The 17,368-nt window shown below is 39.9% G+C and overlaps 1 protein-coding gene across 16 annotated transcripts in view; it reads right to left on the reverse strand.

Annotated features, from left to right (window-relative positions):
- The window catches only part of SYNE1 (spectrin repeat containing nuclear envelope protein 1), a 558,323-nt gene that overhangs the window by 230,540 nt on the left and 310,415 nt on the right, over positions 1 to 17,368 (reverse strand). For all 16 annotated transcript variants that reach the window (XM_049903961.1, XM_049903971.1, XM_049903893.1 and 13 more), the window contains 8 exons: positions 16,828 to 17,004; positions 13,724 to 13,870; positions 12,763 to 12,888; positions 11,372 to 11,548; positions 10,009 to 10,274; positions 4,705 to 6,865; positions 1,607 to 1,944; positions 810 to 954 (listed from right to left, as the gene is read on the reverse strand). In XM_049903961.1, the coding sequence (XP_049759918.1) occupies positions 810 to 954; positions 1,607 to 1,944; positions 4,705 to 6,865; positions 10,009 to 10,274; positions 11,372 to 11,548; positions 12,763 to 12,888; positions 13,724 to 13,870; positions 16,828 to 17,004 (3,537 nt within the window). The remainder of the gene's footprint in view (positions 1 to 809; positions 955 to 1,606; positions 1,945 to 4,704; positions 6,866 to 10,008; positions 10,275 to 11,371; positions 11,549 to 12,762; positions 12,889 to 13,723; positions 13,871 to 16,827; positions 17,005 to 17,368) is intronic.

The raw sequence follows: 17,368 nt of genomic DNA on the forward strand, positions 1-17,368 counted from the left end.
ACTACTTCTCCTTCCCAATGACCCATTTCTGGTACCACTCATTCTGCTTCCCGTCTTTGAGGCTAAAAACCCTTACATTTGAGTCTTTCGTATATTGTTGTTGTTGTTAGGTGCTGTCAAGTTGGTTCTAACTCATAGCGACCCCATGTACAACAGAATGAAACACTGCCCGGTCCTGTACCATCCTCATAATCATTGTTATGCTTCAGCCCACTATTGCAGCTACTGTGTCAATCCATCTCACTAAGGATCTTTGATTTTTTTTTAAATGTAGGGTGATTATTATTTATTTACTAATAACAAAAGTCTAATTGTTACTTAGATAACATTTTTCCATTTTTTAAAAGCAGCATAAATAAAATTAATCCAATATTTAATTATATTATATTCTTCTTAATATTGCTGTGATAAATAAAGGAGGCCCAGTTATTAATTACTGAATTTTATTTGAATGAGTTTAAGTTATCCACAGAAAGTACTTGCTGAAATTCACTAAGTACCGTATCTTACCAGAAGCAAACTGTGGTCTCTTTTAAACATTTAAACCTTAGCTATACACTTCCAGTGGGGGTCCTTAAGAGGTGTCATGATTTAATTAACTTAAAACTACTATGACATGTGGTAAAATGTGTCCTTCTCATATTTAAGAAAACCAAGTAGGAAGGAAGATTTAATGATCTCTTCCTGAAACCATTATACTGCAAAAACTCATTAAAATTATCTTAAAATATTCTTTAGTGTTCATTTAAGGGTATTAAACACACACACACAGATACACACACACACACACACACAAAACCACAACTAACCTTGTGTTCTGATAGTTTTTCTTCTGCTTCATGACTGGAAGAAGTCTTCAATAAAGAAAACTCAGACAATTTCTTTTCTGCATCATTCATTAATTCAATAACCTCTTCCCGTGCTTTCTGATAATCCTGCCATTCAGCTGCACATCTTGGAAAAGTCCAAAAGAAATGAGGCCCAATGAGGACAAGCCACATGGAATCACGTATTTCTACGCAGAGCTCTGATGTCAATTATGTCTACTAACACTGACGAGAGAAGAGTGAATTCACGTGCTAAATCTTTTGAGTTGAATTTTGTTGGCTTAAAAGAAGTCCTAGCCCTCAGTGCCTTGGAATGTGACCTAACTTGGAAATAAGATCTTTGCGGATTAAATCAATTTAAGATGAGGTCGTTAGGGTGGGCCCTAATCGAATATAACTGGTGTTTCCATGACAAGTGGAGACAGATATAGACACGAGGAGAACACCACATGATGACCAAGGCAGAGATTAGAGAGTTCAGCTACAAGGCAAGGGACGCCAAACATTGTCAGCCACTCCCAGAAACTAAGAGAAAGGTATGGAACACATTCTTCCCTAGAGCCTCCAGAAGGAGCAAGGCCTTGCCCACACCTTGATTTCAGAATTCTAGCTTCCAAAATTGCAAGGAAATAAATTTGTTGTTTTAAGCCACCAGTTTGTGGATTTGTTACAGTAGCCCTAGGGAATGAGTACGCTAATGTATACCCTGAATTTATTGCTAATTTGGGTGGTGAACATTCACGTCACTGAAGTCTAAAGCATAAAACAACTGTAAATACCTTTGTAAAAGATCCAGTTGCACGTGAGAGTCCTGTATTATCCCCCGACTCCTCTCCTCTAAGGAAGCCATTTTCTGTGCGAGCTCCTCCTTCCCGGTGGGCTTGATGAGTGGGTTGAGGTTGGATACCAGGCCTTGAAGTGCCTCCAGGTTGCTGCGGAACTGGTCCTCTGTACTGAAAAACTCCACGTGGCTCTTCAGATTTCCCTCTGAGCTCTCCACATCCAGGCCATTGCCTGCCAGCTGTAATATTTCCTGGGCATCTTGAAGCCAGACATTAGCTGCTTGAAATACTTGATAATATTGTTGACACTGGCTATATATTTCGGTCAAGGCAGCCTGAAAAAATAGTCGTGTTAACAGCAATTTTACAAACAAAATCAACCCTCAATTACAATATGTTTGTAGTAATCAGCTTAAGTTTTTCATTTCTCTTCCAGTCCTCAGTCATGTGAACGTGTATAAATAAATGATAAATACGTGAAATCTTTTTGTATGGATTCTGTTATTATCCTTTATTTCTCTTTCTGCTATTCTTTTATAATTTACTATTGCATGTAAAATAAAGAAGTAGTAAATAAGGACAGAAATGGAATAGAAATTTCTGGTGGCCTCTTTACTATCATTAAATCTTCCCTCTCTCTAAAAAAAGATGAGAAAATCTGACTTTTTTTAATATGTAGCAGACTGAATATTAACCAAAGTGCAGTTATGCATCAGTGGGTTAAAAATTTAATAACACCAAGCTTCCAAACTGTCACTCACCAGAACAAATAGCAATTTCTGAAAATTAAATAGTAGCATGTGAAACTAAAATAAAGACTAAAATAGAGAGAAAAGTGTGAGACTGGGAGGCAGACCTCCATGTGATGAAGTGCTTTCAAATCCAAAAGGAAAGGATACACTAACTGGCCAGGAATGAGTGTACGATACAAGCCACTGAGTGCAAGAAGGACCCAGAGAAGTGGGAGCAAAAACTCACAGATGATAAGCACTTTAATAAAGAAAGAATGAGGAGGGCAACACAAAGAATCCATGGTGGAGATAAGAAATTCTCCAGGTACCACAACCTTCAGCTATTTGGGCCAAGACAACCCATACAACTACCAAGTACAAAATGGCAGGATGAGGGACATCTTATTAGCTTTGAAATTCTGGTTCAAAAACCACCAAGTCAACAAGAAGCAAGGTTACATGACATCTGGTTTTCAAGAATGAAAATTCCAGATAACTTCTGTTCTGACTTTTGATTCTAGGTTATATACCCTATCTCTGTTTATATCTATAGCTACAGTGAGATAGTTGGTGTTTTGCTTGTTTGCTTGCTTTTTAATAATGGTCTTGAACCAACATGAAAAGATAGAATGATACTAAACAGACTCTTGTTGGAGTCAGAATTTTACATAATGAAGTTTATTTAAGACTTTACCCAAAATATTAAAATAAAAGGTTTGCTACTGAAAGTGTTAACCTGAATTTATTTAGAAAACAAAGTGCTATGATAGCAGAGACTCACCCAGGGCTACCTCTCTCTAGACCCTATGCTGAGAGGATAAACATTCTTATTGATCTTCTGCAAAGAGAAAAATGAGACTTAAAGGAGGTAAGTAACTTGCCTGAGATCATGTAGCTAAGATGGAAACTCGTCTGCCTTATTCCAAGGCTCAAGCTACTACATTAGCCTGAGGAAAGGCATCTTTTCCCTCTATGGCTGGTTGAAATTCCCTAGCATCAGAGGGACTGAGAACAGACATGGAAAGAAAAAGGGCCTAGGGATTGAAAGGGTACAATCCTCTGTGCGCTACTCTATTTCTTCCTCCTTTTTTTAAAACTTTTCCTCTTCTTCTTCTTCTTTTTTTAAATCCCTTATTTAATTTTATTGTGGTGAAATATGGATAACAAAATCTGTCATTTTAATAATTTTTAAGTGTACAATTCAGAGGCTTAATTACATTCACAACGTTGTTCAACCATCACCACCATCTATTTGGAAAACTTTTTCCTCACAGCAATGAGAACTCCAGGCCCATAAGCACTGTCTTCTCCCTTTGAATGGGCAGAACTTGCAAGACACACCAGAGTACGCCCCAGCTGGGAGGTCAAATTGGGAACTCCTGTACACGCTCTCGTCTCTTCTTCTTATCACCAAGGAAAGCCACTTTGAATATTCTAGTCTTGCTTCTGCTATGCTACAGGGAAGCAAGGGAAGGGGACCAGTGCTCCTGTCTCCTCCCTAAGAAAGGGGTGGAAAGACGGAACAACCAGAGGGAAACCTCACAGAAAAAGTGGCTCAGGGGCATGGTCAGAGTTGCATCATCCATCTACCTCTCCATTTGCAGACTCTTCATCTAATGCTAATTCTAGAAATTCCAGGATTCACATTGTTTTTAGAAGGCATAGTTTCTTATAAGGATATGTTATATTCCTTAAAGGTGAAGGATAACTGAGGTGTTACTGTGTTATAGGAGTTCTTGAGTGGCATAAACTGTTATGCACTTGGCTGTTAATTGAAGGTTGGAGGTTCAAGTCTACCCAGATGTGCCTCAGAAGACCTGGCAATCTACTTCTAAAACACCAGCCATTTGAAACCTGTGGAACGCAGTTCTACTCTGACACACGTGGTTGCCAGGAGCCAGGGTCGACTTGACGGCAACTGTTTTTTCAGTTACCGTATTATAAGTGACAGGAGCCCTGGTAGTGCAGTGGTTAAGTGCTTGGCTGGTAACCAAAAGGTCAGCAGTTCAAAACCACCAGCCACTCCATGGGAGAAAAATGTGGCAGTCTGCTTCTGTAAAGATTTACAGCCTTGGAAACCCTACGGGGCAGCTCTACTCTGTCCTACAGGGTTGCTATGAATCGGAACCCACTCAATGGCAGCAGGTTTAAATAAAGTGAAGTCAACGTGGAAATCACAGGAAATCAATACCATGGGCTTAATCACTAAAAACATCCTCTGAAATCACTGGGGAAGATGATTCTATGTAGTATCAAAAAAGAAAAAATTAAGGAAGCAATTCTAACCAAAAAACACGAATGTCTTGTAGCTGCTTATAAATAAGCAGAGTGGGAAAGAGAAAAGCAAAGCCCCATTTCACCAACCTGTCTGGTGCGTAAAGCTTCCTGAACTTCCCCATCGAGCTCTGAGAGTTCAGCGAGCGTGTGTTCCAAATCACCAGAAATCAGCTCCTTTGCTTTCGTGAATTTCTCCTTCTCCTTGTGACTCAGGGCATTCATTATCCTCAAGCTGGACTGTACCTCTTCCTGTTGGATCTGGATCTTTCTGATCTCCTCCTGGATGTCCTGTAGGTTCAGGTCCAGGCACACTGGCCTACTTAGCTCTGCTTTCACCCTTCTCAGCCAGTCCAGGGAGCGGCTCATCTCCGTCTGGAAGTCTATACTCTGGATCATTCGGCTCTCGCACTCTGTAACTGTCTCACCAATGGCAGAAGTCAACCCTCTCAGCTCGTCTTGCCAGGACTGGAGCTTATGTTTGGCATTCTCATAAGCCAGGGGATCAAGTTGTGGAGAAAGATCTTCAAGGTGCACGGTGACTCGTTTTAGGAGAATTCCTGAATCCTGAAGACTTCCTGCCAGGGAATGATACATTTTGAGCTTCTCCTCTGCAGGAAGTGTCTCCTCATTCACTTTGGACTGCTCCTGTTTCACAGCCTCTAGTTGTTTCTCTAACTGTTGGCACATCTTCTCATGCTCTTGGTAAGCCGTAGTAGTGTCTTCTAATAGGCTGACCCGTTGTTCTGCTTGCCGTTTCAGCCTGTGATACAAGGTGACAAGGTTTAGCATCTCGTTTGGCTGCCAAGGCTGGCCTGTGCTCTGGAAACTCTCTTTCTTCTGGTTCAGTTCATCTACCGCTTCCCCCAGGCTCACCACCTGTCCCAGAAGAGCTCTGCAGCCATCCTGAAGAGACACGGCTTCTTCAATGACCAGGTCAGTGGGAACTTTGCTCATCTTTAAGAACTGGTCTTCAAGGTCACTCAGAGACTGGGCAGTCAACTCAATCAAAGAAGCGTATTCATTCCGAGCGAGAATTGCTTCTTGGACTTTATAGAACTTGTCTTTCGCCAAGGCCACAATAACATTAAATTGCTGGGGCAGAGAATTTAGCTTTTCACTGAGGTAGGAATGATCGACTTCGTTCAGCGACGGTAACATGGCCTGCCCAGCTCTCTGCAGATTAAGTAGAAGATTTTCATATTCTGGAGATTGTTCGAGAATGTGTTGGTATTTGGCCAGTTGTGCATGAAGCTCAGCACTCTCATTCATGAGGTTGATTTCAGGAAATGTAACAATATCTGCTTGTTTTAGCCAGTGACAAGCTTTATCGAAATCTTCCTTGAAATGCTTCCTAGAAACTAAATTTTTCTCCAGCTCTTGTAGTCGATGGCTACACTTTTGTAAAACTGTGTCATAGACGCTCTGCAAGTCCTGGAGTTTCCCTAGTACTTCATTCTTTTCCTGTTCTGTGGCTCCTTTCATTAAGTCACGGCCCTGGGCCCAAAGCCCAGTGACTTCATTTTGGTAAGTCTTGAGGCTGGCTTGTGCACTCTTACATGTTTTAACTTGTTTGCTCACATCATCTGGTAAGAGGCAGATGTGTTCACGGAACATAATTTTCCGCTCATGTTGTTGAATCTGGCTGGTCGCCTGGAACACCGCCATGAGAAACTGAGTTTTCTCAGACAAGGCCTTGTTTAAGTACTTTCGTCTCTGGCCCACAAGGTCACTGAGACAACTCACGTGCCTCTGTGCATCCGAGAGTGCCTTCTGGATCTGCTGCCGCTCATTAAGGCCGAGATCTACCATCACCCTGTCAGCGTCCTTCATGAGGGACTTCAGGAGCACCCGCTTGGCCTCCAGCTCACTGCAAATGGCGAGATGGTCCATAAGGAGCTTGCGCGCCACATCAGGAGGGGGGCTCTGCTTCAGGGCCTCAGCAAAATTGGGCCGCTGCTCTTCTGCCCACTCCATCAGCTCCTTAAATCTGGACTGCACCACGTTCAGCTCCTCCAGATTGGTGACTGACACTTGGATTTTCCTTTTAACGAGGTCCTCAAGCTGAAACCAACGTTGTTCAAAGTGACCCGTCTGCTCTTTGACTAATTCTCTGTCATCTAGATTTAGGTGCTCCATCATTTTCTGCTTTTGGTCTTTCAGCTCTTCAATAGCATACTTTTTTTCCTGCAACGCCAGTGCTAACTGCTTCAAAGCCTCCAGGTGGACAGCAGTACTCTCTGCGTCGGATCTATAAATATATTGAAAAGCATAAGAGCAAATTAAAAAAAAAAAACAGTTGCTGTTGAGTTGATTCCAACTTACAGAACTCATGGTGACCCCACCCACGTGTATCAGAGTAGAACTGTGCTCCACAGGGTTTTCAATGGATTGCCAGGCCTCTCGCCCGCAGCACCTCTGGGTGGATTCGAACCACCAACCTTTTCATTAGTAGTCAAGTGCTTAATTATTTGCACTGCCTAGGGACTCCAGGAGCAAGTTAGGCTTAGTTGATATCTATGTTATACCACATTAAATTATTCTTCTCCATTTTCTTTAAAGTAGATAGTCTTTTAGTTTAGGCAGGACAATTGTGAGTAGCTCAATTCATGTTTTATTGGCAGATGCCATACTTTTATGGAATACGTTCCTATACAGATGAAACGCATCATGCCGCTTTACAAATACACGTTTCCAAGTGCATAAGATTCAAAGGGGACCTGTTTTATTTTCTTTTACTGCATTACCTTGAAGAGTGTGAAGACAAATGGATAAATGCAAATCAATATATGCCGGAAGCTTAACCAAATCAAGCTGTCTCAATGCCTCTCCCTACTCTTCTCTCTTCCAGTTCATAGTACCCTACAATCACAACTGACAATACGTGCTATAGCTTCCTCTGGCTCTCACCAACTAAGCAGAATCTGCAGTTCACACGATCTCTGGATCGCTTGTATAAACATTAAATATTTGAAAGCACTGATTCACTGCACTCTTGAAAATGGCACTTAAATAAACTAATAAGGGATTCCTGATTTATGTGCTTCCTTACATTAAGAGGCTCCAAGAAACAACAGAGCACTAGGCAGTAGTCTCTAAGGCTAAACATTTAACTCTAGCAGCTACTAATTTGTGTACTTAGCAAATAAAAAAAAAAAATTTTAGCAAATAGTCCTTGTTTATCATTAAACCAAAAAACCCGTTACCATCAAGTCGATTCCAACCCATAGTGACCATATATAGGACAGAGGAGAACTGCCCCATAGGGCTTCCAAGACACTGCTGGTGAATTTGAACTGCCAGTCTTGTGGTTAGCAGCCATAGCACTTAACCACTGGGCAACCAGGGCTCCTGTTTATCATTAGACATCTTTAAAAATGTGTGTCAAATGCAAAAAATTATTACCACTTTGGCTACAGAACACATGAGAAAGTGGAAGCATATTCTCTTTCATTTGTCAAATCATCAGTTCTAAGGAGTAGGTTTGGGAATCAAGATAATGAGTTCTGTTTCGGACACATTAAGTCCGAGGTGCGTGTGGGTCAACCAGACGCAGCTGCCTAATTGTCAGCCAAAACATATTTTGGTTTTTTTTTTTTTTAATATTAACTGGATTCAGCCCTCCAATCCAACAAAGACTAAAAGGCAAGTAAAATGTTGAGCACCAAGAAAAAACGTTGAAAGCAAATCAGAAAATACTATGCTATTGTTCGTCACCATCCAGTTGATTCCAACTCATGGCAACCACATGGGTGCAGAGTAGAACTGCTCCATAGTGTTTTCAAAACTGTGACCTTTTGAAAGCAGACGGCTAGTCCTGTCTTCTGAAGCACCTCTGGGTGGGTTCTTCGAATACTCAACTGTTCGACTGGTAGTTGAACGCCTAACGGTTTGTACCACCCAGGGACCCATACAAATACCTACATCTATATATACAAGGAGCTCTGGTGGTGCAACAATTAAGTGCTCATCTGCTAACCAAAAGGTTGGTGGTTCAAACCCACCCAGCAGTTCCACAGGAGAAAGACCTCACAGTCTGCTTCCATAAAGATCACAGCCTAGAAAACACTATGGGGCAGTCCTACTTTGTCACGTGGGGTTGTTATGAGTTGAAATCGACTCAATGGAGCCTGACAACAACAACAACAAACATGATTAAACTACATCTAGAATAATATCTGTAGTTTAATTGCTGCAAGCTAATAAATTTGGGCAGAAGCAGTGCAGATTTTGACAATTATAATGATGAAAAAGTTACCACATAATGATCTATAGGGGAAAATTCTGATTTTTCAAATAAAAGAGCTATGAGGGGTTCAAATACTACAAAATCACAAAGGACACAGATCAACAGAATTTGTTGTTTTACACTAATTTCTAGAATAGCACAAGACGAGACATAACCTGACTGAATTACATAGAATGTATTACTTTATAGAGTTGATAAGAAACCTGTGGAATATATGGGCTCAGGAAGGATTCCTTTCATGAATCCATAGATAATCGTCCTATAATTGGTAATTAAAGGAAACTAGAAGAGATGGAGTCCTCGTGGCACAGTGGTTAAGAGCTCAGCTGCTAACCTAAAGGTTGGCAGTTTCAGTCCACCATCTGCTCCTTCGAAATCCTATGGGGCAATTCTCCTCTGTCCTATAGGGTCACTACGAGTCGGAATCTACTCGATGGCAACAGGTTTGGTTTTGTGGTTAGACATATTCTTGGTATACTCTTTCAGGTCACAGTAATGGTCTTGGGAATATTCTTCAAGGTCACAGAGAAAGACTATTGTTTTAAAATATTTCCTTTTTATCTACTGGTAAAATTAATATTGGACTAGGAAAACCACGAATCTGTATCCATATGACAATATTCCATTGCCATCCAGTCGATTCTGACTCATAGCAACCCTATAGGATGGGGTAGATCTGCCCCATATGGTTTCCAAAGAGCACCTGGTGGATTCGAACTACTGACCTTTTTGTTAGCAGCTGTAGCTCTTAACCACTATGCCACCAGGGTTTCCATGACAATATTAGGTTCTCTTAACAATGTTCTGGAGTATCTGGGTGGTAGAAATGGTTAATGCGCTTGGCTGAAAACCAAAAGATTGGAGGTTTGAGTCCACCCAGAGGTGCCTAGAAAGAAAGACCTGACAATCTACTTCCGAAAAACAAAAAACCACTGAAAACCCAGCAGAGCACAGTTCTACTCTGACATACACAGAGTTGCCATGAGGCGGAGTCGACTCAATGGTGACTGGTTGGCAAGGTTCTATCAGTATCAATAACGGCAGATGATACATGTTAAAAACATAAGTTAGACATTTAAAAATTTTACAGAAATAGGAAATTTCTGGCTTAGTATTTTTGTGACCCACTGGAAAATTTCTGTTACCTGGCCAAGTTATCCCAGTCTGTAGTAAATTTCTCTAAGAATACTTCAACGACCTTCATAGAGTCATGGTAATCTCTTGTTCTCTGAAGATCCTCTTCTCTTTGTGAGCACAGATTGTTAGACTGAAGGCACAGATCTGACCACTGGTCATTTAAATGACTTATTTCCTTGTGTTCAGGAGACTCCTGCTTCTTTGTTAACTTATTCACCTTTTCTGTGATAGCAGCCACTGATGCCTGTTTGGACTGTACTTTCTTAACAAAATCCTAAAAGATAACAACAACAACAACAAAAATAAGTAAGGTGTAAAAAAAAAACACCAGACCCACTGCCGTTAAGTCAATTCTGACTCATAGCGACCCTCTAGGACAGCGTAAAACTGCCCCATACGGTTTCCAAGAAACTGCTAATCTTTTGGTTAGCAGCTGTAGCTCTTAACTTCTATGCCACTAGGGTTTCCAAATACGGTGTAAGGAACCCCCAAATAAGCGAGACATACCTACCATAACTCTAAACATTTTAAGTACTTGGATATAATAAAACTGAAGAATGTATAACAGTTTTGAGGGACAAAGAGAAAATCTAAAAGTCACCATACCTCTTTATGAAAACAAATTTCCAATTCTTATAAAAGGATCAAAGGTGATCTATGGTATTTTCTTTTACTGAGTTACTTTGGAAAGTATGAAGAAAAACTGATAAATGTAAGACAATATCATAGTTTCTAAAGAAAAAAGTTAGTATCTTACCTTGAAGTATAGCCTTCATTTTCTGAAAATTTTTAGTCTCATGACTTTGAGAAAAAATAATCTGTCATCTCTATTCTTTTTTCTGCATCTTTAAGCAATATTCCAGTAGAAAATATATATGACTCATTATCATAGAGAGCCAATAAATCCCAACGCTTGTTAAAAGTCTAGTCTGACTCTGAATCAAGTTAATATACTTATGATAATTGGCCATTATATTTTCATCATACGCTTACAATCCTACAGCTTTAGCAATGTTGTGATGGATATATAAGACATAATGAGGCTTCATGCTTGTGCAGTGGCAGAAACTTCTGCCTTTGTTGGCTAAGCCACAGCTGCTTTGTCCAGGAAGACACACTACAGAATGAATGTCCTTGGAATGCGAGTTGCCAACTGGAGTTCCAAGAAAACATTGGAGTGTTTATTCTCAGACGTATCCTTCCCTGGCGCCAAATGAAGGTTGTTCTGATTCCATCTTATTCCTTAAATAGCTATACTGATGCCTCAGGATTGGCTGACACCAGGCATATTGGAAGTGAATATATGAAAATACATCATCTTTTCTACCGTCTTTGCCTCTGTTATCTCTCCTGGGACAAGTTAACGCCTACCTTTACTTGGGAAACCATGTTCTGTGCAATATTTAGCTCCAGTTCTGAATGCCTCCTCTTCATATTCTGCAGCTGCTGATCGGTATCCTGAAGATAAATCCAAAACTCAGCCTCCATGTGCTTGATCTCCTCCCAGCCCTGAGTTAGGGTCTGGGCCTGGGCTAGCCTCTGTTCAATCTTTAGAGAAAACAGGGGGAAAAGTTAGAAATGATAGGTGGAAGCATTTATGTTCAATGAAGTAGTGATGCAAATCTTTAACCTGTCCATGTGCCCAGACATACATACATATGTCACTGCTATTCCTACACATATGCCTCACGCACATGCGCGCGTGCGCGCACACACACACACAGAGCAGTAACTCCACAAAGAACTTACTTACTTCGGGAACAACAGATTTCCTTTTAGATTTAGTCAATCTAAAGCCTTAAAATGTCTAAGACTTACAGCATATGGTTTTAATTAGTACTGTGAAGCTCTCAGAAATGTTAACAACTTATTAGATCAAAACCCTAATAACTGTTCACACTGAGCGCTATAATAGACACATCTGTTGCACTGACACATGAACTTGGTGTTGGGGTTAACTAGAAAAAGACTTATGTTGTCCTCTACTGGACATTTGTTGATCGTTTTCATCAAACACTGAGTTATTAACGTTTGGGGTATATATTTAGAATCTTTCACTGGGTTTTGTAACCGTATGCTTTATTTCAATATATCATTTCTGTAAAACAATATGAAAGATATCTTTCACAAGGATTTAAATACAGGTTGTGTTTTGATAATAATTACATAAGAAAAAAAACCTATGTGATTCTAAGACTTTTTTTCTTCTTTAGATCATTCAATTATTCTGTGATTATGTAATAAATGAAATACCAAAAACAAGTCATGTTTCTCTTTTAAACTCAAATGTGTTACACTGAAGAGTTTACAGCTGCAGTGGGGAACGCACAGACCCCGTACTGCTAGTCTGGCTGCTCTGGACAGGGTGCTGCAAACTCATCACAACCCTTTGTCTTCCAACTCCAGATACAGCTTCAGAATCCTTCTTAACAACCTGCACTCTGTAGTCACTACCAATGAATTAGAAGGGTCTGATGGATGGCATGCTCTTTGCCATCCCTGATATAAAGGTGTATATAAGGGATAGCAGTTGAATGCTACTAAATTTTTTTTTTAATTATAATTCATGGAATCAGTATCAAAGTATGCTTACTTTTCCATGATTTAGTTGAAGTTCAAATACCTTTTCATTACCATCGCTGTAGGAGCATTATGGCAAGAGTAATCCAAGGAGATATTTCCTTTCAACCTCACACTAACTTTCATTCAAAACAATGTAACCAAACAGAAATATTCAGTGTGATTTAACAGTGCCTTTTTACCATTTGCTCTGTTTGTTGAATGTCCTTTGCTGTGGTCTTTACCGAGGAGTTGGACAAGTCACACATGGAGCAAAGAAGATCTAAGTAGGTGCGTGCCTGCTCTTGCAAAGCTCTGAAGTGTTTGACCTGAAAATAGGCAATCGCTGGGATGAAAGACATGCAGGCTGTATTTGGGTAGCAAATATTTACAATACTTGTAATACTTTGTTGACACTTCAAAAATAATCTTGCTATGCTCAGTACATTAACCAGGAAATTTTTCTCAGGAAAAAATTCAGAGCCCATGGACAGGGATCCATTTGTCCACCCTCTGCTTCTCATAGTAACTAAAGTAGCCTGCATAGCCGGGAAAACCCAGGAAACTTCTACCATTTTTTCAGACTGTCTGCTCAAATTCTAGCTTATTTTGCATTGCACAGAAGGAATTGCTTGCCTCCTCTGGCCTGCTTCTCATAACGTATTTTGTGTATCTTGAAGACAAATAAAGGAAAAAGTCAGAGTCAATCTGCAGGCTTCATAGCAGTGAGGTAAAAACACAGATGCCTGAGCTGCCTTTTCTCTACAGAAAGTCCACATATCGCTCGTCTCCTTCCATATGCTCAACAAAGGCTTCCCCTGGTGGGTTATTAATGTATAGGTCAGGGAAATGTGTTTCTGTGAAAATGTTCAGTCTATGCGGGCTCTGCTTTAGGTACCAGATATAAAACAATACACAAAACAAGACCTTTGCTCCCATGCAGCTTAAGGTCTTATGAGAGAGGCAGATAGTATATAAATACACAAACAAATATGTCATAGGATGTCTGGTAGTAATAAATGCCAGGAAAGTAAAAGTAAAGGTAGATAAGGGGATAGGCTGCGATGACGAAGCTGGTACTTCAGGAATAATGCATCTCCATTATTGCATGTTCACTGTCTGCATGAAGCCCAAGTGCAACATAAACTTTCAGGAGTCTCTTACCTGCTTAACAGCTTCTGCCCGGCTAAGAGGTGGATGAGGGCTTGGCTTTAAATCGGGTTGGACTGTAGAAAGCCAGGCCTGGCACTGTTGCAGCGTATCTTGTCGGCTGACGTGCTTCTTAAGCTCATGTTCCAGACTCTGGTACACCTAAGACAAAGCAATCATGTTGAGGTTGCCAGAGCTGTTTAAGATCTCTATACAGAGCCTTGGAATTAAATGAATAATTCAATACGTTTATTTAAATTGCCTCCCCCCGCCCCACCACCCCAACACTCCAACACTATACAAGACATTTACACAGGTTCCAAAATGTTGCAACATGCAATGGCCAGAAGTGCCTGGCAATCTGCTTATGAAAAGTCACAGCCTTGGAAGCCTTCAAACTTCTCAACCCACGCCTCATGGTTTATAACCCACACCTCACAGTTTATAATCCACACATCAAAATTTAATAGCCTGATGATGGGAAGAGAATGTGGGTGGGGTTAATATAATTGCAAAAATCTGTTAGAAATTTAGAAACATATAATCATCAAAGTAAATCATTAAACATAAGTCAGTTTTGTCCCTATGGTGCTTTTGTTGAACTTTTTGTTTAAGTTAGGAAGTAAAAATAAAACACCATCTCAGGAAAAGTTAACCCATATTTCTCTAACTGTAATGCTTCTGCTTCAGAGATGGGGCCAAATTGGAACTAAATTATAACATAGGCAAGAGAGTGTTTGATGTCCTCATTTCATTTTAGAAGCAATATTCCAGAACAATCATCTAAAATAATCCAGAAATGTCTGAAGTGACTATTCTATTAATTACTCCTCAACCAGCTTACAAACTTCCATTTTATACACAAAGACATCATGAGAAAATATTAAGCATTTCCTTGGATTCAAGATGAGATACACCTATGATGTTTCCTGAACGAACTACTCCACCAAAAAAGAGAAAGAAGGAAGGAAGGAAGGTAGGGAGAGAGAGGAGGAAGAAGGGAGGGAGGGATGGGGGAAAAGGATGGAAGGAAAGAAGGAAGGAAGGGTAGAAGGAAAGAAAAAGAAAATAAGCTTTGTTTGGAATTTCTTCCATTATTGAGACAATAGAAACAATAATGGAATTCTGCTTTTCCCTTTTGTGTGTTAAATTCATCATTTTCATCTGACATTGGGCCTATCCCGTATTTAGTCTTATTCCAAGAAGAACTAAAAAAGGGGGAGGAGGCTTGTTCTCGCTTATCATTTTTGCAAGTTTTAATTGTGGAGTTCTGATTATGTTCATAGAATTTTATCTACTTTTTAAAAATTTTATTTTTAAATTATGTGCTTGTTTCTCCAACATCTACTCATGTTTTTAAAAATGTAAGCAGTATCCCTAATGCACAGAAAACGCCTACTCCAGGGTTAGTCATCAATCAACCTAAGCGTGTGAAGTGAGCTCACCAGGAAGCTCCATGTCCAGCCATGTGGTTGTCTCTTCTCTCTCCTTCTCTCCTCCTTGTCATCATTTGCAATTATTTGCTAGGGTTTTTTTTAGCCCTCCTTTGTCTTAACTTTTTGAATGTAAATGTTCTAAGTCTCGAAATTCAACTAATGTCACTTAGTTTTTTTAATTTAATTATCATGATGAACACAGATCATTCTCCCCATGTTTCTTGTATATCAGCATCAGTTCTCACTGGCTAGCCCAGCACAGTAACAGAAATACACAGAGGATCTCCTTCTGAAGGCTTTTAAATACTTTCTGCAGTGTCATTTAAAAATTCTAGAATAATAAAATAGCAATTCACTTATTTTACTAAGTTTTTTTTGTTAAAAAGGCAACTCTTATTCATCTTGGTCTTATTTCTGTAACATCAATGACTCCATTTTAGTGGAAGTATACCTATTAAAGTAGATCTCAAAATTGGTACTTATTCCTTCTTACAGATTGAATTGTGTCCCCCAGAAATACGTGTTGTAAATTCTAACTCCTATACCTGTGGTCAGAAACCCTGGTGGCATTATTAAGAGCTACAGCTGCTAACCAAAAAGTCAGCAGTTCGAATTCACCAGGCTCTCCTTGGAAACCCTATGGGGCAGTTCTACTCTGTCTTATAGGGTCTCTATGAGTCGGAATTGACTTGATGGCAATGAGTTTGGGTTTTTTTTTTTTTTTTTTTTGTATACCTGTTGTCATAGTTCCATTTGGGAATGGGTTTTCATTGTTATGTTAATGAGAAGTATTAGTGCAGGGTATGTCTTGAGTCGGTCTCTTTTGAAACCTAAAAGAGCAGGTTAAGGAAGCAGACATGGAGAAAGATAGATGCCATGCCACATGAAGATCACCAAGGAGCCAACGAACAGAAGCTGAAGAGACAAAGACCTCCTCACAGAGCCAACAGAGGGAGAAAGACTTCCCCTAGGGCTAGCCCAGTGCCGTCGAGTCGATTCCGGCTCATAGCGACCCTACAGGACAGAGTAGAACTGCCCCATAGAGTTTCCAAGGAGCGCCTGGCAGATTTGAACTGCTGACCCTTTGGTTAGCAACCATAGCACTTAACCACTACACCACTAGGGTTTCCTCCCCTAGAGCTAGCACCCTGAATTCAGACTTCTGTGAGAAAATACATTTCTGTTTGTGGTATTTCTGTCATGGCGGCACTAGATAACTAAGACACTCTTTTTCTCAATTTTATGAATACATAAAAATACTGAATTACAGTAAATAAAGCCTAGGCTGCACAGAGTTAAAAAGAACAATTTTGTGAACATTACAGAATAAACAATTATTTTGGTGTTATGAAATAAATGACAAATTAGAAAGAAGTACTGCTGGTGTGCAAATAAAAACAGAACAACCTATCAGCGTAATTAATTTTCACCATCAATTCATGGGATAAAGGGGTTGAGTAAAATTGAACGTTGGAAATTCACTGCTCAAACACATCCATGAAATATAGGATCCATTAGTTCTGTGCTCATGTCGACACTATAAAAGCTATCCTCCTATTTTCTGTCAGGACGCACGCCAACACTTTCCAAAGAATGAAGCATTGATACTCTTTTTAAAAACCAGATTCCACAGCCCTTCTCCATAATTAATCATCCTCATACAAAGTTACGAGATACACTCACCCTCTGAGCTGTACTGCAGATTGCTGAGTAACTATCCTTTGTCCCCTGCAGATGAGCGAGCACGTTTTGTTTAAGTTTAGCTTGAAGGTGGTCTGCACACTGGCTGATCAGATTGTCGCCTTTAATTTTAAGGTTGTTCAAACGGTCTTCGAAGCCAGCAATTTCTTCCATCATTGCCTAAGAAAATGAAACAAAGACAGAGTTCTAAGGAGTCCACTTTTTATTTTAAAATAGCCTATTCCTCAAACAGAAAGTTTAAGGTTGATAATTTCACTGTTTAATAATTCACAGTTTTTCTACGAGTTTTGCAATTTGTCTTGGTTACATATTAGGTAATGAAAAAAAACAAAGAAGCACAGATATGTTTTCAGGGCATGTTTGGTAATTTAATAGAGTTAACGAGTTTAAGGGATTAAGTGACTCAGGGAAGGATGAAGTCACCTTTAAGACTAGGCTGCATTCAGGCCTGTTTTGGCTACAGAGATATCTTCTCCATGATATTATTACCAGGAAACGCATGGCTGTATATTTTTCAGGTCTT

Source organism: Elephas maximus, chromosome 1, assembly GCF_024166365.1.
Source record: "Elephas maximus indicus isolate mEleMax1 chromosome 1, mEleMax1 primary haplotype, whole genome shotgun sequence".
Classification (NCBI taxonomy): Eukaryota; Metazoa; Chordata; class Mammalia; order Proboscidea; family Elephantidae; genus Elephas; species Elephas maximus.